The sequence below is a fragment of the Triturus cristatus genome, chromosome 4_2, assembly GCF_964204655.1.
Source record: "Triturus cristatus chromosome 4_2, aTriCri1.1, whole genome shotgun sequence".
Lineage (NCBI taxonomy): Eukaryota > Metazoa > Chordata > Amphibia > Caudata > Salamandridae > Triturus > Triturus cristatus.
The window spans coordinates 156,933,197-156,959,704 of NC_140586.1; the positions used below are offsets into that span (position 1 = coordinate 156,933,197).

Sequence of the window (26,508 nt, forward strand, 5' to 3'; positions counted from 1 at the left end):
AGCACTCTGTGCCACTGTGCTCTATGCCATTGCTCTATACACCACTCTGCTGTGCACCATTTTACTCTACACCAATGCACTCTGAATCACTCAACTCTGCCAGACTTCATTCTACGCCACTCTATTCTGCACCACTGTACTCTATGCCACGGCACTGTATGCCCCTGCGTTTTGCTATGCACTACTCAAACGCCGCTTTACTACACTCTAGACCAATACACTCTACACCACTCTATTCTGCATCACTCCACTCTACGTCACTCTAATCTACTCTGCAGCAGTACACTCCACTGCACTCTACCTGCACCATTCACTGTACGCCACTCCCCTCTACGCCAATGCACTCTACATCACTTTACTCATAACCAAAGCACTGTATGCCACTGCACTGTACGCCAATCTACACTGCACCACTGTACATGCCCCTTTTTACTTGCCATTGTTCCCTCATATCTCTCCTCGTACGCATTTCCTACTTCTCACCTCTCCCAGTTTTACTCCCTTCCCTCCTATACCTTCCCTCCCTCTTTACTCACTGTTAACTTGTCTCACCCTCTCCTCTGCCACCTATACACCACGCCTTCCCTTACAGTCTACATCTCCGCCTCCATGTCCATTCTCCCATTTTTATTACTCTGCTTAGCCCTGTTCCCCATCTCTCTCTCTCTCTCTCTCTCCCTCTCTCTCCTTTCTTTCCCTCTACTACTTCCTCTCTGGTATCCTTTTCTTCCCACCTCTCTCACTATCTTTCTTGCTGCCCCCTTTCATCTTTTTCTCTTCTCATCTCTCAATGCCTCTGTCCTCTCTCTCTACTCCCACCCCGGACTGTGCGCTCTCCTGGCTCTGCTCCTGCTGGCTGCGCTTTTAGCTGCTCTTTGCCTGGTCTCTGTCCCGGGGGTCCCCCTGGTTGATTAGCGCCTCCCTTTCCTGGAGCACAACCCTCTGGAGGCAGCCAGACAGGCGGGAGGGAGGGCTACGGGCTCACCCTGCCATCTCTGCCAGGAGCAGGGACTGGGGGAAGAGTACAGAGCAGGGAGTGGCGGCTCCTCTCCCAGCCTCAGGAGGGGCCAGCACTCTTACACTGATCTATGCCACCGCGTCTGCATTCTTACCACTTAAACTGATGCATACATGTCGCCATATCACTACACACATGCATTTTACCTTCATGATGACACCATTACAATATCACTGTCGTTACAGCGTCAGTTCAGCTAACTCTAGCCTCTAATTCATCTACTGTAACTGATGACAGTTTAAATGACACTGTTAATGTTGGTAACGTAAAGGTAGGTGACAGTGCCTATGAAAGGATCAAGCAATCAGTAGATTTGTAGAGCGTAACTTGTCACCCGTAACAGTATCCAGGCACTGGCAGGGTCCAGTTGATTAGCTGAATAACCAAGTCTTTAGGGACTTTCGGAACTTTGGAAGCGATGGGGAGGTCTGTAGGTGAAAGGGAAGCTCGTTCCATGTCTTTGCTACTAGGTGTAACACTGATGGGTGCACCCTCTTACTCATGGTGAAATGTCACTCACTGCACTCGCCACCTTCTTTCTTTGAAGTGAGGTGACCTCTTGTAGCATAAGAGGCATCACTGGGAAAAGGATACACGGATCGGAGAACTGGGACGAAGAGACAGACTGACAAGGACACTGAAACAGAGACACACACATATAGGCAACACAGATACATGGTAAAGGTGATATGGACACTAAGACAGTGAAACATGGAGACTGAAACTATGAGGAAAGGTGACACTCATGCAGACTCTGGGAAAGAACCCTGTGATATGGATGTCACACTAGACCGGAAGCCATGAATGTTTGGAAAGGGACACCAGAACGTTTAGACTAGGAGACAAAGATCCTGGGACAACTAAATACTAGCAATGGGGTATTGAGGCATAAAATCAAAGGCAGAGCGTGTGTGTCAGTGTGTGGTTTTATTATTTTTTTACATGTTGGAAACAAGACCCAACTGGACTCCAAAATTATCCCTGGCAAAAATCTTCAAATCAGCACCATAAAGCAGGGGCTAGGGGAACAATGGACACACAGTTGGGCCAAAGCAGCCCATCCTGCTCTGAAGATAGCCGCTAGCCTGCAGCTCATAGGGGAATGGCAAAATGGCCAGTACGGCCCTGGTTGGAAAGAAGCACAAGGCTGTTGTAGGACTCCAGTACTGTGATTGTCATGCAGATGTGCAGTGCCAATGTGTGGAATGTTTTAGAAAGGTAGCAGCCTTGTTCCCGAGACAGGTACTATGCACGGGGGAGTATGCCAGTGGCTGCTCGTCTTGGTACTTCTATGTAGCCAGCTGCCCATCAGTGACCCCAATGGCTCCACAACCACTACAGAGTCTATTGCAATAAATAGCAGCTGTTGAGCATGGAGGCCATCTTGGTGCACATGAATGTTGGAGATATGCAGAGTGCTTTGAAGATGGTCCAGCATGGGACGTGGGCAAGAGTGAAGAGTTGGTAAGGTGATTCTTGTATTCTATGGAATGAGCCTTGATGCTACATGTATTATGTGTGCTGGACTGTGTGTAGTATACACTCTGGAATGCTTGTGTAGAGTATGCTGGCAGCGAGTAGTTGTGAGAGTGCGGTGACTACTCTAGCAAAGATTAGAAGTCAGGAATGAACTGGTTTTGTAAGTGTTTTCAGTTCGCACAATACTTTTGTCACTGAGGTGATTTCGGGTATGAAGATATCGGGGGTAGGTCAAGATCATGTATATGCCCTAAATATTCACTTTTGTGAGATGGAATAGGTTTGGGGGCAGACAACAAAGAATGATGTTCTAGGGAAGTACTATGAAATCAGAGATTAATTTCCACACAATAGTATTTCTATTTTGCGTAGGTTTATCTTAAATTGTTTATGGAACATACGATGGTCAACTATAACCGAGCATCTGCGGTGAGGTTGGTGTCCGTGAAATGAGAATTACTGATTTTGTATGAATTTTGCGTTGTCTGCATTGTTGCTGCAGGTGAGACCAAAAACGTAGATGACAGAGGCGTAATTGGTGCATTAAACAAGAGGATGGTCTCCGTGCAGTCTGGTAGGAATCTGCATAAGAGTACGGGGGGATTGGTGAGAAGAAGACGAAGTCGACTATTTACCGTCTATCTGAAGAACAAGTATATCTAGTCCAGGGTTCTTTTTTGGACTTCCATGTCGCATCGGCAGTCAGTTAGTATTGAGTACTTGCTGTTGTCGCCAGATGCTTGGATATTCAAAAAGCCAAGTACTGCTGCCTCTGTCAGCATCTGTGATTTTCTTGGGGTAGTCGCAGAGAATGGACTGATCTAGAGATTTGTGAGATTCAACAGTCTCCTAGATTTTTGTTTTACACTGTGATTTTTAGAGCTTAGTAAGGAATAAATTGGATGTTGGTAAAGGAGCTGTATGGTCTGTGTTTTCTTGGTTTAAGCTGTTTGAACTTTACCCTTGGAAATCTACATTTTTGTTCGGTGTTGAAAGACGTATAAATTGTTGCAGCGTCGTTAAATGTCATGAGCTTGTTGAATAGTGAGGGTGGGCATGGGTTTGTGGTGAAATCAACATTCCTACTGGAGATGATTAGTTTCTGTAATTGGATGAGAGAGAAAGGGAGAACTAAAACCAGTATTGGATGGGTATATATTATGCTATGCTATGTTGTGTAAGGGTACAGAACACAATTGCCCCTACTGTGGCACTTTACAGTTCTCACTATCTGCAGTGATTACAGGCAGGCCTGTATGTTTGGTTAGAGAGGTTTGTGGTTGGAGTATGACCTATGCTGGAGGAGTTGGGTGAGGTACATGATGTGGTTACGTTGTGGCAAACTTGGCGCTCCATGATCATGGCACGCTTCAAGCTGCATTTACATTAAGCCCCTAATCGAACAATAGGATCATGTTTGGGGTGCTCTTCTTTACTAGTTTGGGTGGTGGTGCGAACTGAGAGACCAGATTAGCACCCCAGTCTGAAGAAGATTTCCACCCAAAAGTGGGGGAAGAACAACCCAAAGAAATCCAAAGGCACCACCAACATGTGGTTTTATGGAATTCCATAGAGACAATGAAGAGGCAACTCAAGGGAACAGGCACCCCTATAGATGGTCTTTCCTCAAATGGCTGGCATTCTTTTAAGGGGCGAGCATGCTGAAGGTATAGGGAATCAGAGCTTGAGCGATTCCTGGCTTTGTGAATGGGAGTCCTGGTGTCTGGACTGCGATTCCTTCATAGAAGGGATTTCACCAGATTGATGGAAATCCACTGCGAGATGCATGAGCGCGAGAGCCTGTGTTGTGGGCCACGGGGTGAGAGGGACTAGGACATGAAAAGAGACTGCAAACTAAACCCTCAATGGCAAATGGTTGGGTGAGGGTCAAGTGGGAGTCAAAGTTGGCGTCAAGAGTGGAGCACCTCTACAATTGGTGGCGGTGTGAAATGTTTAGGACACCTATTTGTGATATGGTCAGAGGAATGTTGGCCAGGCTGAACCATAGGTATGCCATGATGTGCGGTTTTCACCCCTACATGTAAAATATATTATGTACTGTTCGTGTCCATTTTTATTGCCTTAATCTCTATTATGGCATTTCTACAAATTGCCCAAATCCCTTTTCAAGGATCATAATCAACTCCTTTGTCAATAATACCCATTGATCCCTCTAGCTCGTTTATTAATTCCAAATACCCCCCACTAATGATCACACCTAGTCCTATTAATTCCATCTTCCAACAAAGAGAAACTTCTGTAAAAGCATGGAATGGTTTCCTTGAGAGCACAAGATTAATTCAAATAACCAATTACAATAATTAAGCACTCGCTATCCACTAACATTGCATTCCCGGAGCAGCATGCTGCCCAGCGTAAAGCGCTTCAATCTGTTGGTGTCAGGGTTAATAAGTGCTATATAAATTCAATTACAATACAATTCAACCGGTTGAGATACAGCTGGCCAAAGGGGTACAGTAGCAATGGCATTTGCAAAAGTCATCCTCACATCTCTGTTGGGTTGTCTATAGAGGAGGAGGGAGTGTACGATCATGGTGGAAGCCTACAGGGAAGTTTTGGGAAGTCACGGTCTTGCATATGGAAATTACTGAGAACTTTGGTTTCTGTGTTTTTTAAGTATCAACACTACTGTTACCATTTACATCCCCTATAAAGTTCCAGTAAAAGATCTATCATCTGACGAGTCCTTAAAATGGTTCAGCAATTTTGACTCCCTTGCGATATTACACCAAGCACCCTTTTCCCATAAATGAATCTGGATGAAATATCAGTCTGACCTTGCGAATCCCACGCCTCGGCTGGTCCCGTTGGCATCCCGCAGGATCCGCGTGGAGATGACCTGTCCGAATGGCTTGAGCATCGCCTCTAGCTCTTGTTCGTCCATCGTCACCGGCAGGTTTGAGATGTACAGGTTGGTCGGGTCCTGCTCCTGTTGCTATGGAAACAGTCAAGGAAAAAGAGGTGAATTGTTCAGGAGGTGCATAAAGAGTCTCCACAGAAGCAATCCAGCAACTAGGGCACATGAGATAGCATCTCTTGCAATGACACACTTTAGCCCAATTGCATAAGCCCATACTAACAACTTTGTCTTACATTAATGGGTTTTAACATTAGTCCTACACTAACCGCCATCCCTAGCGGGAAACCCTATAAACAATCAGCAACAGACCAACTCTGACAACCATCTCTACAATGACAACGTGCAACACACAGCACTAGCTCCACACACCTCTTACGGTTAACTCCCTATAACCTATTATCAACAGCCCAACACTAACAACCGTCTACATCCGCAACTTCATTCAAAACACCAACAACAGACCACACTAACAACTGTCACTAGCAGTTTCACCTCATACCCTGGCTGCAAAAGCCTCATACCAGCAATCTTTAAAAAACACAACATCCATTAATCTATCACCCACAGACAACACTCTTGACAACTGCCTCTAACAGTGACCCAATCTAACACACAAAATACACAGGTCACACCCTGTGATGAACTAACAAGAGCCTCACACTCCCAGCCATCTCAAACATGAGACACTGTATACCCCAGCACTGTAAAAAGAGTGGCATCTCATACCCAATGAGCAACGACCTGCTGCTCTTCCAAGGTGTCTCAGGAAGATGTAAAACCCATTCCACAAACGCAGTGAGCGACACATAGTTGCTTTTTTGATCACAGGATCAGAAGCACCGATTCACATAATTTAGATGTCAAGCGCCAGATACAGGAATTTTTCAAAAAACAAACCCAACATTTATATATTAAAATAAAGAAGAGAAACAAATGAAAACCTGCTTATTAAAATACCTTTGCACAAAGACAAAAACTGCAATACTTGCATGTCAAGGATTAGCTTCTGTTGCAAGTAGGGGGCAGCAGCATTCGGCACTGCTATTTGGACTTAGACTTTTGGAAAATAATTCCATTAACTTCAATGTCTGCAACTGGTGCCCTTGGCATGCATGCTGTAGAAGAACTACGGGGCATATCATCAAGGCCACGTGGCAATAATCTTATCGCACTATCAGCAAAGACACACTAGCGCGTGTTTCTATGCCTCTGCACCCGTTTCCTCAACGCTCAGCTTTGCAACGTTAATCATATGTAAAGTGGGCGTAACTGACAAAAATAACGTTAAAATGTCGCTAACAGACCTATCTCCAATTATCAATCTGCTCGCTAACCTGTGTTGCGACGATAAAAGTAGCGCTAACCGCACTTATCGCAGGTTTCATTACGCCAGCTCTGAATCTTACTAAGCCATTATAGCTTATGGGTGGTGGATTATAAGGATAAGACCACCCTGCCCTATCAACAAGGATTTGCCTATCGCTGTACGATTATCGCTGGATTTCCAGCGATAATCGCACATTTTGCCACTATCGGTGGATTTTATATCGCATTGGAGATAAGCGTTGATGACAACGCTCTATCTCTGCGATATAATCCGGCGATAGCCGGCGATAATTATGCTTGTGCTAAGTGCGCTTAGCGATAACTATCGCGGGGCCTTGATGATATGCCCCTACATTTGAATTCATTCTGAGAGATAACTTTGACTTTCTCAAGCCCATGATCATTGAAGTGCGCCCCATAAGTAATCTCATGCATCCCCACGCAGAACCAGCAGAAGAAAGCACGCCATGCTGTTTTCCGTTTCCGTCCAAGGAGCACCAGTGGATAACTACATGAATGCTGTGTACTCCAGCCACAAACGATAGTTTGCAAGATGACAACTCCGGTCCAAGAATGGAGAAACGTTCTTCCTTGCAATCCAATAGGGGTAAATAGAATCCGAAAACTGTAAAGATTTTGTGGGGCAAAGGGTTGACATACCTTGAGTCATCATACATACTGGGACTATGGTTGACGACCAAAGAACAATCTTCAACGTGCTTTTATGAGACCAACCACTAAAAGGCGGAATAATGCACAACATGCAAATCTAAAATTAGGCCTACGCTCCACAATGAAAAAGTTACTTGTCCTGTAACCATCTGTTTCTAGATTGTAAGGATGTAGATTCACAAGCTATGCATACTCCACCCACCCTGTGTAGGGCGCACATGAATGCAAGTTTTTTTTTTTTTAAAGAAGTCTTCAGTCTCAAACTTTTTTGTGATTCCTCCATTAGCCACAATGCACCAGAAGAAAGACTTAATCTCAGATTCTTCTCCCACTGGGTGAGTAATGTGAGTGTGGTGAAACAGGGCAAGAAATGTGTAAGGTGGATTGCGACCATGTGACGAGAAAACATCTTGGCGCATTGCTCGCATCCAGGGAGGCGGGAGAGTGCATGTGAATCTACAGCACTGCAAGCTACAAACAGATGGTTACAGGGTAACATGTTCCGTTTTCAGCTTGTGCTGCTGTAGACCACACGATTTGTGCAGACAGTAAAGCAGTACTATCCCACAAAGTGGTGGCTAGCGAGCAGATGACATAGATGCTTTAAATAAAGTTTTCAATACTATTTGGCCAACCAAAGCCTCTCAACAGGCTTGACGATCCACACAATGATGTTTAGTGAATCAGTAACTGGCTCTAGTCGGTTACTGATGAGTCAAACCAGGAGAACGGGAATGGTAATAGGTCAAGAGGTCTAAGAAGAAGTCACTTGTTTTGGTCAGTAAAACAAAGCTTAGTGTGCTGCATCCATCCCACAATATATTTCAAGCACTTTGCATTTTGGGCGCAGTGTAGTTGGCATAGAAGTGATAAATTGATATAGGACACTTCCAAGATGACTGCCAGTGTCGCCATTTAGATGTTGAGGAGGGCTGATTAGAGTACAGACCCCTGGAGAATTCCATCGCTGATCGTGGTGACGTCTTAGCAGCTTGTCTGGTGCTGCATTAAGGTCAGGGCCACTGGGATTATGTGGCAGGGGAGGACAAAATTATGCAGCAGGGTTGAGAAAGTTATGCTGCAACAAATTGCAAATTATGTGACACATTGTTTGACAGTATTACTTTAATTATTTTGACAACTGTGCATATTTTTACACTATCTGGGCAAATATTTCAACTCATTAGTTCTAGATTAACATCCAAACACAGCAATAAGCAATTTAAAAGTGACCAGTTAATATTTGCAAAAGGCTTTCCATTGTGCGGCAACACGCATTGCTGCCTTTTAAGTAACTTTTGATCCGTTTCAGCAAGAAACAATTGTTTTGTTTAAATCTGCAGATTATGCAGTAGATGATGGATTATGTGCCTATGTGGTTGATCCATAATTATGAGCACAACGCCATGGCTACGGGATAGGATTAGCATATTTCCAGGAACCCTGGTAATTGGAGTGGCTGTCTCGATGTGGCCACAAGAGGGCGCCAGATATCAATAAACCGCCTTGTTGTATTGGGTTACTGAGTCTGAAATTCCGTGCACTGAGATTTACAAGATATCTGATAATCATGATGCTGAACGCCAGAAACTACAATTCTTGCAATTTGACATGCCTCATTGAGGCATCATCTCATCCAGTCAGGTGTAGGCTATGGACAATGCTCGCGAGAGTCCTGTCTGACATACTGCAATCAGTGCATGGAATTGTAAAATAAAAGTGCAGGTACTCTTTACCAGAGTACCTGCTTGTTTCTGAGAAGTGCCTGTACTCTCCAATTAAAAGTATTGCATTTATGTGGAGAAAAAAAAGTGCCGTACTCCGTACCGGAAAGTACAGGCCCATTTAAAGCACTGACTGTAATCGAATGAAGGTCTGCACGAAAGCTGGTTTTTCTTTTTGCCTTAACACTCTGCCCCTTCTCTGTGGAACTGCAAGCTGAAGTGTCATCTCTTTGTTCCACAGTCGGCATCATCAGACTCAACGTTTCACGTTTGGTGCTTCCTGAAGAATATATGAGAGCGGGAGGCGCCATTTCACCCCCGCATCCTATAGAGTGGCTCGCCTCTTCTTGCTAGCATCTCTCTTCTCCACCTGTCCCTAGAGTGCTTCTCTTTCTCTGGTGCTTACTAATTCACCGACCTCCCAGGCTGTGCTGTCTCTTCTGTACACATCTTTTGCTCCACTACTGTTGACATCCGCCGCTTCCCTCTAACAGCAGGGACCTTAGACCTGTGTCTTTATACGTTTCCAATGAATATTGCTAAACCGCCGGCTTGCTTTACACGTGCACACCTAAGAGGGATGCAGAGGCTGTAATGCAGAGCAGTCACCAGGAAAAAGGGTGCTCCTTGTCTCTTCCTCAGACAAACAGTCTTCGCGTATCTCTCCACCTAGTGCCAAAAACATCTGGAATTGGGCAGTGGCCTAGACTCAAGTGATGTCAACTTCCCAATAGTGCTGGGCCTTCCAAAAACAGGGTACAGAAATGGGCAGACGTCCCTGTTTTCTTCTACTTGGCAGCAAATGACACCTTTCATAAGGTGAACCGTTTCCATATGGCCACGAGATGGCGCTGGTGGTCCACACAGGCTCGCCTGAGTTTAAGGCATTCACTCGGTGTTATTCTCGCGCATTGTTCGCACCGTCCGTTCACACCCGGCGAAGCGCGCCAAAGGAACGAGCCTCCTCTCAGATCTGCGCGCCCGGGCGTCTCCCCCTCTCGCGCACTGAACGGTTGTAACTCACGGGGCTTTCATTGAGGGGCGACGTGCCAACAAATTAACAGGGAGAGCCGAGCCAGAATTAAGCCAAGGGCCGGGCTCGGCTCTTACAGCCCGTGCACGAGCCGAGCCCTAAAAATAAGTATGTACATCACGCAACAAACATCACCTGAGATATCATGAAGTCTCTTCAAAATTGTAAAAAAGTGACTTTCTTTAACACTTGGAAGCTTTGATATTGATATGTCACATTATACTGTGGTGTTCCTGGGAGTTACTATCGCTGTAGAGCCCTTGGCACCCAGGTTCCTACGCGTGGCAAATAAGACTCGGGAGACTTGTGCTAGGTTACTCCGTCTCTGCTGCCGTGGCCGTTCTGCCTACGTGCACGCATGACGTCACATTTAATAGGGGCTCAGAAAACACGTGACCTGACGCGCACGCCTGTGCGTGTCACGTCAGTATCGCGACATTACATTCCTCCCCAACACGCGAAAACCACAACAAACAACCAAAACATATTACTGCATCATAATCATGAACCACAGATACCTTGGTAGTCGTCAGCTCCGCTCTAAACATTTGCAATACTAATCAACTCAAACGAAACAAAAACAGTCTTACTTGACGTAGTCCTTTAAGCGACGGGAAGGCTCAGGGTGTGACCTCAGATCATATCGCGATTCCCCACGGTCCGGCACAACACCCATGCCCCTACTCACAGATTCACCATCTGCGCCACCATCTCCAACCTCTGGCGCGCCAGCTTCCTCGGGTGACACAACCTCTGGCTGGTGGCCTTGTTGCGGTGCGACAACTCCATGATCCAGGGAATCAGCTCCTCCACTCGCACAGTCCATATGCTCAGCAGATTCTAAGAACCTCTCCTCTCGTGGCGTGTGCCTCGGGGGAATGTCTTGATGTCTGTCTTCCGTTCCAGGGGGCACTGGAATTTTCTTGAAGTATGAAATGTTCCTCGTTATCCTCTCTGCGCCTTTCCTGGCTGTCACGCACGTGCCCGTGACTTTCTCCACAGTCCACGGTTGCGGTTCAAAATTCAACCGAAACTTGCCACCTGGCATCCGATTTCGGATCAGCACCCTGTCACCTGGGGCCAAGTGTGGGGTCACAGCCCGCCGTCGGGCATCAACATGAGCAAAAGCTCCACGTCGGTGCTCATCAATGGCACTGTCATTAGGAGTTTCGCGCCTCCACTCCGGGTGGTGTGGTATTGTGTCGGTGACGACCCGTCCCATTAGCAGATGCGCAGGTGCCACTCCCGTGGTAGAGTGGGGCGTCTGTCGATAGCTTCGGAGAAATGTGAAAATTGCGAGCTCCACAGACTGGCTTTTCTCGTGAGCAATTCTTATCACCTTGTTGAGTGTCCTCATGAAGTGTTCAGCCTCTCCGTTTGCTTGAGGCCACCGGGGGTGATTCGCCGGTGATGAATGCCTAAAGCCTGCAGGTACGCCGCGAAGTCTTGACTCTGGAATGGTGACCCATTGTCGGTTCTGATTTCCTTGACTATGCCATGTGTCGCCATGATTTTCTCAAGTTTCGGGATCACTTCCTGGGCACTCAAAACGGCTAGTATCTCCACTTCGGGATACTTGAAGTGATCATCTATGGCAACAAGGGTGTGCCTTCCGTCCGGCAGGCTGCCAAAGTCTACGCTTATCTTGGACCAGGGCCTTCTGGGTCGAGGCTCCATAATAACAGGGGCTGGCCGGGGTACTTCACCCGTTACCTGACAGGCATGGCACTCTCGAACGGTGACTTCTACTAACTCGTCCATGAGAGGGAACCACACTTTAGTGCGGAGCCTTGACTTAGTCTTGACCATACCTTGGTGACCAATGTGGGCCAGGTCCACCACTCTCTGGGTTAGGGACGTTGGAATGACCAGTCTGTGGCCCCTCAACAAGCATCCAGTGTCGTCTTCCGTCAGTTCGTCTCTTACATTGTACAGGCTATCCATTATTTGCTTCGCCCGAGGTGTCAAGCTTTTCCACTCCTCTCTGGCCCTGTTCAAGCTGTTGTTTTGGACCGCCACTCTTGCCCTTTGCAGGCATTCATCTTCACTGGTGGCACGCGACAAGCTGGCCATGGATACTGGCCTGGGACACGATCGCGCCGTGATACATCGGACGTACTCTTCTGTTTCCGCCGCCTCCTTCATCTCTTGTGGGGTTGCTTTGCGAGGGTGGCGAGATAAGTAGTCTGCCGGGTTCCGTGCGCCCGGTTGGTACTCGATCTTGCAGTTATAATTTTGCAGTTGCAACATCCACTTTTCGATTCTTGGAGGCGGCTTCGTGGATGTGCCCACAAATAGGGATACCAGCGGCTTGTGGTCCGTGGCTACAACGAATGGCTTGCCGTACACGTACAGGTGGAAATGGTGACACCCCCAATGAATGGCGATTGCTTCCTTTTCTATTTGTGAGTATCTCTGCTCAGTCTCTGTGAGTGATCTGCTGGCGAATGCCACCGGGGCCCATTCCTCTGCGCTTGTTTTCCTTTGTAGCAGGACTGCGCCTAATTCGACTGGACCGGCGTCGACGGCAATTAGTGTCAATTTGGCTGGATCGAAGAATGCCAACGTCGTGGCTTCTGAAAGCGCTTGTTTGATTTCCTCGAACGCTCGATCTTGTTCGCTGCTCCATGTCCAGGGATTAGATTCTTTAGTGAGCTCTCTTAGTGGCGCCGTGAGGTTCGCCAGGTCCTTGATGAACCTGCCGCAGTAGTTCACCATCCCTAAGAAGCTTCGTACCTCCGTAATGTTCGTGGGAGCAGCCGCTTCCTTGATATCCTTTACCTTGTCCGGATCCGGATTGACGCCGTCTGCCGAGAAGGTGTAGCCGAAGAATTGGAGCTTCTTACACAGAAATTCGCACTTCCCACGATGCAGTGTAAGGCCTGCGTCTCGTATGCGTCGTAGCACCTGCACCAGCCTCTCATTGTGTTCCGCAACGGTCGTGGCATGCACCATGATGTCATCACTGACATTAATCGCTCCGGGGATTCCAGCGATGAGCTCTTGTATCACGTTCTGGAACACCTCAGCAGCGCTCGACACTCCGAAGCTCAAACGCGTATACCGCCTTAGACCCACATGCGTGGAGAACGTAGTGATGTTCCGGGATGCTTCGTCCAGTACTAATTGGTGATACCCAGAGCGTAAGTCCAACTTTGAGAACCACTTGGCGCCCGCCATTTCTCCGATGATGTCATCGATGGTCGGAGTGATATGGCGCTCCCTCTTGATGGCAGCGTTGGGGAGCCGCATATCCACACATATTCTGACAGCGCCTGGTTGTTTAGGTTTCCTCGCCACGACGATCGGCGACACCCACGGGGTTGCCCCGGACACCTTCTCGTTGATTCCCGCCGCCTCTAGCTTCTTCAGCTCGGCTTCCACCAGTGGCCTGAGATGAAACGCTATGCGGCGATGTCGTAAGGCTATCGGCTGAACAGTGGGGTCAATGTGTAAGTGGACCTCTTTGCCGCGGAACTTGCCTATTCCATGAAAGATTTCCTCAAACTCCTCCAGGGTGTGGTGGATCGACTCTTGGTGTACCCCAAATGCGAACGTTACCACTCCCAGATCTTCTGCCGCTCTGCAGCCTAGGAGCATGCCTTCTCCGTCTTCTGTAACGTAGATATTTGACATGAATGACCGTGTTCCATGGGATATCATGGTCCTGAACTTTCCCCGCACTTTTAGCGGTTCCTCCTGTCCATATGCGAACACCGTTATCGTCGATGGGTGTAGTGTTGGCTTTGGGTGCATGGAACTGTGCATCGCTGCGGCCATGATATTGATGCTGGCTCCTGTATCTACTACCGTGGTGACTTCTTGCGACCCTACCCGGACGCTGCATTGCGGCAACCGTCTAGCCCTGCGTACCGCCGTTCCTATCATGTGTACTCGGTGTATCACCTTCTCTTCCTCCTCATCATCATCCATGTCGCTGGCCACCGGGCCTCCTTCTTCTACCGTGTTTACTGCTTGGCGGGGCTTTCGGAACTTTTTTGACCGGCACACTTTCTCAAAGTGGTTGAAACGCCCACATCCCATGCACTTCCTCCCTCGTGCTGGGCACTCTGCCACGGCGTGTGGCGAACCACCACAGTACCCGCAGGACTTGGGTTGGTCTTGAGCGGCCGGACCTGTTCCTCTTCTGGGCCATCTCTGTTTTGGTTTGACTGCCACCGTGTTAACTGGCTCGGTCTTCACAGGCGCCTGTAGGGCTGCTTCCATGTGCGCAGCACGCGCTTTTGACAGTTCTTTCGTCCGACCCATTGTCAATATGTCTGTTAGGGGCTTTCCGGATTCCTCCAAGATCCTTTCCCTCAGCTTGACTGATGCGCACCCTTGTATTATCTGGCCTCTTATCTCCTCCGTCTCATCCCGAAACCCGTAGGTGGCCGCCAGGTTTTTGAGACGAGCGTAGAACTTGTCAAGCGACTCCTCGGGCAATTGGCGTGCTTGGCGCAATATGAATCGTTCATAATCACGGTTCGCCATTGGTTCAAAGTACTCGTTGAGCGCCGCTATCAACGTCGTGTGCGTCTTGGGAGTGTTTTCCGTGAGCGTCTTAACTATGTTGTGAATCTCCTTCCCTCCGAGGTGGATTATCATTGCGCGTTTTTGATCTCTCTGAACCTTCGTGGCCTCAAAGAAAATGCGCACTCTATCTTCCCAGTCTCTCCATCGGGCTGCCACTGCTGATGGGGACCCCTCTATGGAGAACGGCTCAATTGGTGGAAAATTTGCCATATTGCGCGTGCGCTGCTTGCGCCAGGCGAGACCTCCTCCTTCCCTTGACCGTGATGGCTTTCAGATATTCTTTCCCTCTCCCACGTGGTTGGCGGGGCCTTCCTCACAGGCTGGGTTTGACCTTACCACTAGTGCTCCCCCAGGTATGGCAGGAATGCGAGGACTTTCAGGGCTCTTCCGGCACGCCCCTCGTGAATTCCCCTCAGGCAGCATACAATCGGGGCCATCCACACTACTCACGGGCACAGAGGTGGAGGGTCCAGACGCTTTCCAGGCGACCACGAGGCAGCGCCACTCCAGGTGTCAGCCTCAGCCGGGAGGCAGGGGAGTCAAAGCGCTCCACGCGCTACGGGCATTCTGGAGAGGCAGGGCGCACGTGGTCATCAGCGCGCTGGGGGCGCCGAGGCAGCTGTTGTCCCTACGCGTCTCCGCCACAAGTCGGGAGCGCGCCAATGCGCTCGCGATCCCCACCACTTCACCACGATGCCGGAGGGGGCAAAGAGATAGCTGCGCGTCGCTGCAGGGGCACGAGCACCGCGAGCGAGATCCGCTCACCGGCCGCCACACCTACGGGACGCGGGAATATGAGCGAAGGCACGCCCACCCTCGTCGCCACTTTGTGGTGTTCCTGGGAGTTACTATCGCTGTAGGGCCCTTGGCACCCAGGTTCCTACGCGTGGCAAATAAGACTCGGGACACTTGTGCTAGGTTACTCCGTCTCTGCTGCCGTGGCCGTTCTGCCTACGTGCACGCATGACGTCACATTTATTAGGGGCTCAGAAAACACGTGACCTGACGCGTACGCCTGTGCGTGTCACGTCAGTATCGCGACATTACATTATACCAATGCACTGAGAAATGCAAATCACCCACTGCAGGTGTCAAAGATTTGTGCCAAACTGTCAATAAGCTCACTTATTCACTCACTAATTTACAAAGGCGACACTGTGGAGTCCATAACCTTCTCTACTCAAGCTCACAATAGTGCTGAGTCATTATATCCTAAATGAACATATTCACTACAGCTTAGCAAATGTATCCAACTCGGAAGCCTGATAGAGTCGTGTACTATGCTCTCCTTCGCATTAGGTGCTTGTTTTGTCGTCTACTGAACTCAATTCAGGCGCTGCCGGCACAAGTAAGAGCAGTGGGGCAGGGGGAGTAGACAGACGGCGATGTGCTGGGCGCAAGGTAAGTGGTTTTATTTATTTTTGTATTTAATTTTACCTATCCTGCTCTCGCCCCACTGCTCTTACCTGTTCTGGCCGTGACTGACTGTCTGGTATTAGATCAAAACATCTTTCCATCCTTCCTATAGCAAGTCTGAGTTAAAGGCTGTATTTGCGTTCTGTGGAATAGAAAGAGTGCATCTTTTGCCTCCTGTCAATTGACAGACTTTGCTCCAGCCGATTAGCCTTTTAGAACCGCCGCATGTTTCTTTGCAGGCAAGAGCAAACATAAGGAAATGATGGACAGAGTTCTGAAACTTTTCAGACAATTACCCCCAGTCAATATTAGATCTGGGTTGAATCCATCATTGTTCTTTAGCTCACTTCTCCACCCTAGTTCAGACCCAGCCATATGCAAATCAGTCTTGACCCTGTTTCACATGGGAACAGTCCAGCCCGAAATGCCAAGCCAGGTCCTCCCTGGATTGGAAACAAGCATACTGGGACCAGTTTCAGGTTAACACCCCATATAAGCCAGGCTAGCTTGAATCCAGTGGCAAAGTGAGCAAGGGACCCACGTCTGGGCATACCCTGCCAACTTTGGGCAAACAAAGTCACTGGATTCAAGCTAGCCTGGCTAATGAGGGGTTTTACCCTGAAACCGGTCCCAGGATGCTTGTTTCCAGTCCAGGGAAGACCTGGCTTGGCAGTTCGGGCTGGACTGTTCCCATGAGGAACATTGGGTCCGGAATAGTCTTTGTTGTCTTGCGCTGCCCTTTGAGATGTTTAGTATCGGGGTTTTCAAAGTGCTGCCACAGGCTTTTGGTGGCCAAGCACTTGTGTTCATGCGCGCAGCCGCCATCTGCCTCCCTTCCAGCACGATCACTTTCATTACTTTGTTCTGCTGCGCGCGCGCATCACTAGCGTGTTTTTTTTTACATTACTACAAGTTTCCCGCGTCGCGCGGCCAATGCTTGTTGTAAATGGGGGATTGTTTTAACTACAATAATAATACTTACACTACTTACTACAACCAACAATTACGCAATAACAATTAGTCCACCTACCTTGCTAGTACTCCTACTAATGAGACCAATAACAGCAACATTATTATTAATTTGACAACATATTATTCTTATATCCAGCTCCTTGACACAGCTTCCACATTTGAAACGTTGTGAATACCACGTTTTATCACCTAATGCATTCACTGCAAAGATTGTCTGTACAGCCAATCGGCCATCTAGAGAGATCTCAAAATGGTGGGACGGGCGCGACCTTTCATCCCTCCGAGGTCGATACCATTCGACCTCCATTCAACGGGCCACTAATGAAGGCACCCAATACGCTTCTGTGAGGCAGCAAGCCTGTGGCAGCAAGTGTTACAGAGGAAAGTGATTTTAACATTATCATTGAGGAGAGAATGTCCATTTACTCGCTTCCAGTACCCTCCTCACCACATTTAGGCAGCTTACACATGTCACTACAAAGACCAGAAACAACAAGAATGGCACGCTCCTAAACATGAAAGTAAACCCTGCAGCCTGCACTCTCACTCTCGGCGCTTTAAATGGTGCACCATTCCATTTGCTCAAGTCACAATCTATGTAGGGGACAAAAGCACCCCCCCTTCACCCCAGCATTTCAGTGCCGCACATGTGGAGAAGCCATGGTCCACAGACCACATCACTGCCTGTTAACCGAATACATTTGGGGTTTAAATGACAGATTTCTTCTGAAACAAGCAGGGACAGCATCTCCACTGAACCATCCTGTGACACCTGTGATTCTATACAAGTCACTTATCTCTCCATGCCTAAAAAAAACAAGCATTGGCATAGCCAATAGGTCTCGCTTTTGGGACCTTATAAGTATTTAGTTATGCAGCACAATATTCTTGGTGCAACATTAACTGTTGCATGGTTAAACACTTATAAGGTCCCAAAGGCGAGACCTATTGGCTATGCCAATGCTTGTTTTATTGTTGCTGTTTGGGGCGTCGTGGAACACCATTTGGAAAAACAATCTGAAAACAGTATCTAAGGTGTGTGGCACTGTAGGCTCTGGGTCGAAGTTACGAGGTGTCAACTGACCCCCCCCCCCCATGGTCGTTGCCCAAAAACGTAATGAAAAAAGTCAAGGTACTTTTCCGAGCCTAACCTCTGGAACGTGACATGATGTATGGCGAGCGAATATCAATTCAGCTCACACTACTAAATATTTAAGTTGTAATACCATGAAATGAGTCAGATCCACCAAAAATTTAACCATCTGTATAATAACCTGCTTATTTAAATTTTGGGTACATACGACCAAGTTGAGTACCCTCGCCGACAAACATAGAGACAGTGGAAAATAAAAAAATATGCTGATTGACAAAAATACTTATTTGTCTGATATGTGGTTCTCAACAAGGATAGTTGGGATTAAATCGTCTGATTTGTTCCACAGTTAATGACATCACCCCTAGTCCACATCTCTTCCACATGTAAACAGCAAACGTTTGCATTCAGGGCCTTCTGGAAACCCCCACAGCTGTCTGCCAAGCTGAAATGCCAAAGTCATTAAAAATGTGGCATTCTGTCAACCTATGAATATTACTGTATTCAGAAAATGTCCACAGCTCTTGTCCCAATTTGCAGACCACACCCCTGCCCCTTCTTTGTAACACTTATCCAGTGCTTCATACCCCTCTGGAAAACCACACACTAGATCTGTTGGATAAGATAGTTTTGCAGCCAGTGTAGAAGTCTGAAAAACGAGGAAAAGAAACCAGCTTTCACAAAGCCAGTAGGTGTAGCTTGCATTTTCAGGTGTCTCTAAAATATTTCTTTAAAAACCACTGTAGTGAAAAACCAAAACAACAAACGATTTCTTTCTGTATACAATGCATCTATGAGATACATAATGTTCAGTGTCCTGATTCAGGGTATTTCTAAGATGTAAAATAATCCTTCATTCAAAGCAATGGAAGCACCCCAACAGCAGTGGGATGATGCGCCTTACGACCAACAGCATGAAATGAGACCATAAAGCCCCTCTTGGCACAGCCAAAGCCCACTCTATATATTTGTTAAAGAATTGGTAACAATAGCTCTTTAGACAGTTGTGCTGCCAAGCCAGACCTAATGAACATTGGCGAGACCTATAGGTCTTGCCCTTTTGCTGTTGTAGACCACCGCTAGAACCCGCTGGTCTGATAAGATGTACTCCAAGTGTTGTATGATTGGGGTAGGGAGGAGTAGGGCAGGTCACTGCTTAGAAGTGCAGGCTCTTTTACCAGACCCATCTCTGCCCTTTCCCCTGTAGTTTTCCCCATAGGTCTTGTATCCCCTGCCTGCCTAATGATGGAAGGTATGCTCCTGTCTTTAATAATAGGCAAAATTCCTCTAGCTGTTTGAGTTTGCTGGACACCCATGGACTCAGCAATCTCTGTGTCCTTTTGCATTGCTTCAAAATGGGAGCCAAAGAGCTTCTCCCCATCGAACAGGAGGTTGAGGAGGTGCTGTTGTACTTTGGGTATTAACCCGGAGGTGCAAACCTAGGTGTGTCTTGTGAGGAGGATGCTAGTGTTAATGCGCCTGGAGGCTGTGTCCACTGTGTCAAGTGCAAAACACATATAGATGTTTTGGGTGATTTTGCCTTCGAACATTATCTCATTCCCCCTCTTTTTGTACTTATCTGCATCCTGCATCTCCTACCACTGAAGCCTTTCGTAGCCGGAAAGGAGTCTAACAGAATTGGCGATTGGCTAGTGTATAGCAGATCAAACTGCTACTCTTTTCCTGCAGCATCTAATTGTTTTCTCTCCTTATCAGGTCAGGGAAGCAATTGGAGTAATTTGATGTGAGTTTGTTCTTCTTCTCTACCTTAGGTGTCACACACACATAGCCTATACCTGTTGTTTAAAGCTGTCTAGGCAGACTTAAGCAAGCCTTTAAGCAGTGGTAGAAAATCTACCATGTGTTCGGACTTGGAAAAGGCTTCCTCTTAGGAGTTCTTTTCCTCTAGTAGCACACGCATTCCTAGTCTGTGGTGTCTGGCTGCCTTTGGATGACCATAGGGTTCTAAAGGAGGATATGCCAGGATGTCAACATTGTAGTCCTACCAGGCGTCATCACCTGGCCCTGTGCCAAAGGGATGGCCATAAGGGTCAGTGAGATCATATGGATTATACCACATAAGAGAATCAGGGGTCTAAGGGTAGACAGTACAAAGAATAAGAAAGGAGTAGAGTGTGTAGAATCAGTCACACCCATGCATAATCAGAGCAGAGCATGGATTACCATCAACCTTACTCATCCAATGAGACAAATAGTGAGAGCAAAAACACCTCTCTTGATCGTTTGTATCATATGGTATCCAACTAGAACAAAGGTATGTCTCTCGATCGTAGAGACTGCCTCACTAGTTAAAGGCTCTATTGCTCCCTTGGGTTGACGGAAAAGCGTCAAGAGGACACGTGAGAAACTGTGACCACCAAACAAAATAGAAGTGCAGTGCAGAAAAAGAGACTGTGAATTCTAAAAAGAGGTTGTGTGGAGAATGCGATATAATTCAGTTCACTCCACACACCTTGATTAAAAAGATGTGACAAAATTACCAGCAGTACTAACTAGTCGCTGCTAGATGAGGGTCGACATGTTTCAGCCTTAAAGGGATAGTGGCCCGCGGCTTTCTTCAGGACCTTTATGCTTCAAAACTATGCTACTGCATTCAACTGATACATTTTCCTATAGTGCAGTGTGCCCCCACTTATAAGAAAAAGTGAAATTAAACAAAACTAGAGAAGTAGTAATAAATACAACCTCAAGTAGTCCTAATCCTCAAAATCACAGGATGCAAGCATCACCTGTGGAGACAAGGCAATTAACACACATAATCAAACTCAAAACTTAAACAGTACTGTCTACAAACAGGCAAATTAAATAAGTGTGCCTGGTCATTGCTGTGAACAAATCTACGCAATGCCTACCCAGCGTGATCAGGGATTGCACCTCACCTACCCTGGAACCTGGCTCAGGTTAAGGAGGCCCCGCTCTGGATCGTGGGTGACAAAACAAAAAATGTTCTTCAACATGAGAGAGCCAAAGTCAATCCCAGTTACTAACTTGCGTTAAAATAGGCGCAAGATATTTTCACTCTTTGTAGATAAGTTCACCCCCTCAGTAAAAACCCATACCAAAATCCAAAACTTTCTTCACAAATACCTAAAAAGGGCATAATTTAGCCATTGTAAAAGCCCCAGACTGGCATTTAGACGTGATCTAATTTGTTGTCACATACTCCTCTCAATCAAAAGGATCACGAGAGTCACTAGCTGCTCGTACTCAACAAAACAACTGATGTTACCAGTGCAAGTGCCATCTGGAAGCGCCCCAGCAACATATGCTAGGTACAAAGAAAAAACGGAAAAACCACTCAACAGCTCTTACCTATCCGTCGTTGCCCCAGAATTTCTGAGCAGGATGGGAGGCAGCGTACAGAACCAGGAAATGCGTTTAAATCACATAACTTCAAAGGGCGCGTCTCACGCTGCGTGGCCCAACGGCTTAGCGGGCGACGTGACAGGACTACAAAAAGATTGCATGCCTCATGGGAAATGTTGTAATGATTAAACAGCACCGGCTTACAGGCGCGTATGCAGAATGTATGCATAATGACGTGGACCATACATTGCGCTTTAGATACAAAGTTAATGCGTCACCCCTGTCTTTGAACCTTTTACAAACACTCGTATTAGAGAAGATTAGTTACGAGCTGAGAACGAAGACAAACAGCGCTACGGTGCCCACACAGGACTACAAAAAAGTTATGTGCCTCATGGGAAATGTAGTAATGATTCAAAACATCCGTTTTACAAAACGCGCATGCAAAATGCATGCGTGATACCATTAAACGTATATTACGCTTTTGGCACGAAGTTATTGCGCCACTCGCTCCTCCAAAGCCTTTACAATTACTTATATTAAAGAAAATTGGTTACGAGTTGTCAAGGGAGTACCGCAACTCTGCGGTGCCCACCAACTGCACGCATGCAACGCTCAGGAGGAGCTCCTGCATAATAGGTGCCTCCTGGGAGATGTAGTTGATACTAGGTCAGCCAGTACCAGTATGTATAATAAAATTGCATTCTACCAGTCCACATGCAGTCCATTGTTAATTCAAAGTGGCTAAACATATAACAGCTATAAGCCATTATACCTCTAAGACCGCATAATAGGTACCAATCATAAACTGTTGTCATAAGTCACACAGTGTCTATGCCCATTAGACCATTGGGCACTTTATGGGATCTACCGGCTGTGACCGGACACCACCCGTGCGGGGGGTGCTCGGTTTGTCCACAAACCACTCACAGTTCCTCAGTAGATATAGGGACCAACAGACCTTGGATGCAGACTCACTTTACCAACTGCAACAGTAGCAATATCATCTATCTACTCACATGCCCTTGCCAAACTAGGTATGTGGGTATGACCACTCGCAAGGTGAGGCTACGCATGTTAGAGCACAAGAGCACGTTCAGGTGCCGTAAATTGAACACGAGACTTACTAGGCACTTTGCAGAAGCCAATCACACTGCAGATGAGTTCCATTGGACAATACTGGAGAAACCAAAGATTCCACAACACACTAGTGATGTCTCCAGATATTTGTTCATTAAAGAACAAAAATGGATTCATAGGCTCCGATGTGATACTTTGGGACTAAATGACGATATTCCCTGGACCAGCATCTAGTTTTGGGTATTGTTTTATTGTTTCATTTTGATGTTGAGGTTAAGATTCCTCAATTTTTGCTGTATCCTAGGCCAGCTATGGCAGCACATTTATGATGAGGATACTTAAGTTAGTCTCTTACTTGTTACTATCAGTACTGCAAGGGCACTACACAGGACTAATAGCTGAGAACCACACACAATAAAAGAAAAAAAGAGAAAAAAAGTAGTAAAATTTCTAAGAAAACTTTTAGATTCACTATTTAACAATGTTTTCCTGCTATATTCTAGAAGCTGAATAGGACATAACAGTATAATGCTACTCCAGTGACAGATATAGCATAGACACTGTGTGACTTATGACAACAGTTTATGATTGGCACCTATTATGCGGTCTTAGAGGTATAATGGCTTATAGCTGTTATATGTTTAGCCACTTTGAATTAACAACGGACTGCATGTGGACTGGTAGAATGCAATTTTATTATACATACTGGTACTGGCTGACCTAGTATCAACTACATCTCCCAGGAGGCACCTATTATGCAGGAGCTCCTCCTGAGCGTTGCATGCGTGCAGTTGGTGGGCACCGCAGAGTTGCGGTACTCCCTTGACAACTCGTAACCAATTTTCTTTAATATAAGTAATTGTAAAGGCTTTGGAGGAGCGAGTGGCGCAATAACTTCGTGCCAAAAGCGTAATATACGTTTAATGGTATCACGCATGCATTTTGCATGCGCGTTTTGTAAAACGGATGTTTTGAATCATTACTACATTTCCCATGAGGCACATAACTTTTTTGTAGTCCTGTGTGGGCACCGTAGCGCTGTTTGTCTTCGTTCTCAGCTCGTAACTAATCTTCTCTAATACGAGTGTTTGTAAAAGGTTCAAAGACAGGGGTGACGCATTAACTTTATATCTAAAGCGCAATGTATGGTCCACGTCATTATGCATACATTCTGCATACGCGCCTGTAAGCCGGTGCTGTTTAATCATTACAACATTTCCCATGAGGCATGCAATCTTTTTGTAGTCCTGTCACGTCGCCCGCTAAGCCGTTGGGCCACGCAGCGTGAGACGCGCCCTTTGAAGTTATGTGATTTAAACGCATTTCCCGGTTCTGTACGCTGCCTCCCATCCTGCTCGGAAATTCTGGGGCAACGACGGATAGGTAAGAGCTGTTGAGTGGTTTTTCTGTTTTTTCTTTGTACCTAGCATATGTTGCTGGGGCGCTTCCAGATGGCACTTGCACTGGTAACATCAGTTGTTTTGTTGAGTACGAGCAGCTAGTGACTCTCGTGATCCTTTTGATTGAGAGGAGTATGTGACAACAAATTAGATCACGTCTAAATGCCAGTCTGGGGCTTTTACAATGGCTAAATTATGCCCTTTTTAGGTATTTGTGAAGAAAGTTTTGGATTTTGGTATGGGTTTTTACTGAGGGGGTGAACTTATCTACAAAGAGTGAAATTATCTTGCGCCTATTTTAACGCAAGTTACTAACTGGGATTGACTTTGGCTCTCTCATGTTGAAGAACATTTTTTGTTTTGTCACCCACGATCCAGAGCGGGGCCTCCTTAACCTGACCCAGGTTCCAGGGTAGGGGAGGTGCAATCCCTGATCACGCTGGGTAAGCATTGCGTAGATTTGTTCACAGCAATGACCAGGCACACTTATTTAATTTGCCTGTTTGTAGACAGTACTGTTTAAGTTTTGAGTTTGATTATGTGTGTTAATTGCCTTGTCTCCACAGGTGATGCTTGCATCCTGTGATTTTGAGGATTAGGACTACTTGAGGTTGTATTTATTACTACTTCTCTAGTTTTGTTTAATTTCACTTTTTCTTATAAGTGGGGGCACACTGCACTATAGGAAAATGTATCAGTTGAATGCAGTAGCATAGTTTTGAAGCATAAAGGTCCTGAAGAAAGCCGCGGGCCACTATCCCTTTAAGGCTGAAACATGTCGACCCTCATCTAGCAGCGACTAGTTAGTACTGCTGGTAATTTTGTCACATCTTTTTAATCAAGGTGTGTGGAGTGAACTGAATTATATCGCATTCTCCACACAACCTCTTTTTAGAATTCACAGTCTCTTTTTCTGCACTGCACTTCTATTTTGTTTGGTGGTCACAGTTTCTCACGTGTCCTCTTGACGCTTTTCCGTCAACCCAAGGGAGCAATAGAGCCTTTAACTAGTGAGGCAGTCTCTACGATCGAGAGACATACCTTTGTTCTAGTTGGATACCATATGATACAAACGATCAAGAGAGGTGTCTTTGCTCTCACCATTTGTCTCATTGGATGAGTAAGGTTGATGGTAATCCATGCTCTGCTCTGATTATGCATGGGTTTGACTGATTCTACACACTCTACTCCTTTCTTATTCTTTGTACTGTCTACCCTTAGACCCCCGATTCTCTTATGTGGTATAGTCTAGTTTTTGGGGATTAGAATCTGGGCAGGTCTTTAAAATTTTTCCCTTAGACCCTTCTTTTAGGTGGTAGTGTTGAAGATCATATGGATTGACAGATTCAAAATATGTATGTGGGAGCCCCTAATGTGACTCTGGAGGAGGCTTAGGAGGTGGAGTGTGTAAGCATTGTGGTGGTGGTGGAGGAGGAGGTAGAAATGGCAGTGATGAAAGGCGTGGCAAAGGGTGTGTGCCCCTATCCGTGCACATAGTGGTCTTTGATGAAAATTCCTCTTCGAAGGCAAACATTCTCTTTCGAAAGAGTGTCTCTGATAGCTTTGGCGGAGGTGATTTTGCAAAGATCTTCCTGAAGACGAGATGTATGAAGAGATGCTTCTGTCGGGCATCCAAGTTCCTCTTGCAGTTTATGCAGCATTGATGTCTCCAATTCTTTGGATCGGACTGTCCACAAAGCTTTCACTGTCAACAGGATTTTGGGCGCCAGCTTTGGCGATGCCTTCGGCAATGATTTTAGGTGCAAGTGAGGGTGCTCAGTGCCCTTGGATATAGAAGGGTACGACAAACTTTGGTGGAAGCTTGTTCAATCCGAAGCCTTCTCTGGCTGCGGACCAGAACTCAAAGTTGGTGCAAGCCCTGGAGGCAGCGGTTGCTTTTGTCCCTGCTTAGGGCACGATGCCACTCTCAGGAGAGGTGCTCTGCCTCAGCTTGGGGTTTCTTGTGCAGCCTCAGTTTGGCTGTACAGCTCCCTGGACAGGCATGGTTCTTAAAAGTCTGGGCATCTTCTTGGTTTGAGGACCTGCGGTCTTTGGTGCTAGTTTGATGACCTCTACAGCCTTGCGCTCTGACTTGTTCGAGGATACCATCACCGGGAATTGGAGTTTGTTGGGCCACCGGGACTCTGAAATGACCTACATCATTACCTTCTTCGGCACTAAAGGGATCCTCTTTGATGAAAATGTCCAGAGATTTAAAGGACAGTTGTTAGTGCATTTGGTGGTGAGCCCAGCACCTCCCTCTGTGGTACCCAGGGCTTTAAGTGGGCTGAAAAAACTGGGGGGTCTCTCAAAGGGGCATGGCAAATGTAATTAAGGGCATGGCTTAAAAACACGTAAGATAAAAATCTATGCTTAGCATAGTGTGCCATCAGACTTGTATTTTGCTGTTTCTGTCATTGCATCCAGATATATGATACAACAAGTAACATCATATCTACAACAAGTCAGGACTATTGGCTTTGTCAATGGTTGTTTGTTGCATATGATAAATAAGCAGCAACTATGGATTGTATATAATATTGAAAAAGCT

The 26,508-nt window shown here is 46.6% G+C and overlaps 1 protein-coding gene across 1 annotated transcript in view; it reads right to left on the reverse strand.

Annotated features, from left to right (window-relative positions):
- RBMS2 (RNA binding motif single stranded interacting protein 2) overlaps positions 1–26,508 on the reverse strand; it is a 299,496-nt gene that overhangs the window by 59,882 nt on the left and 213,106 nt on the right. The window contains exon 5 of the mRNA XM_085599894.1: positions 5,296–5,453. Within this exon, the coding sequence (XP_085456020.1) occupies positions 5,296–5,453 (158 nt within the window). The remainder of the gene's footprint in view (positions 1–5,295; positions 5,454–26,508) is intronic.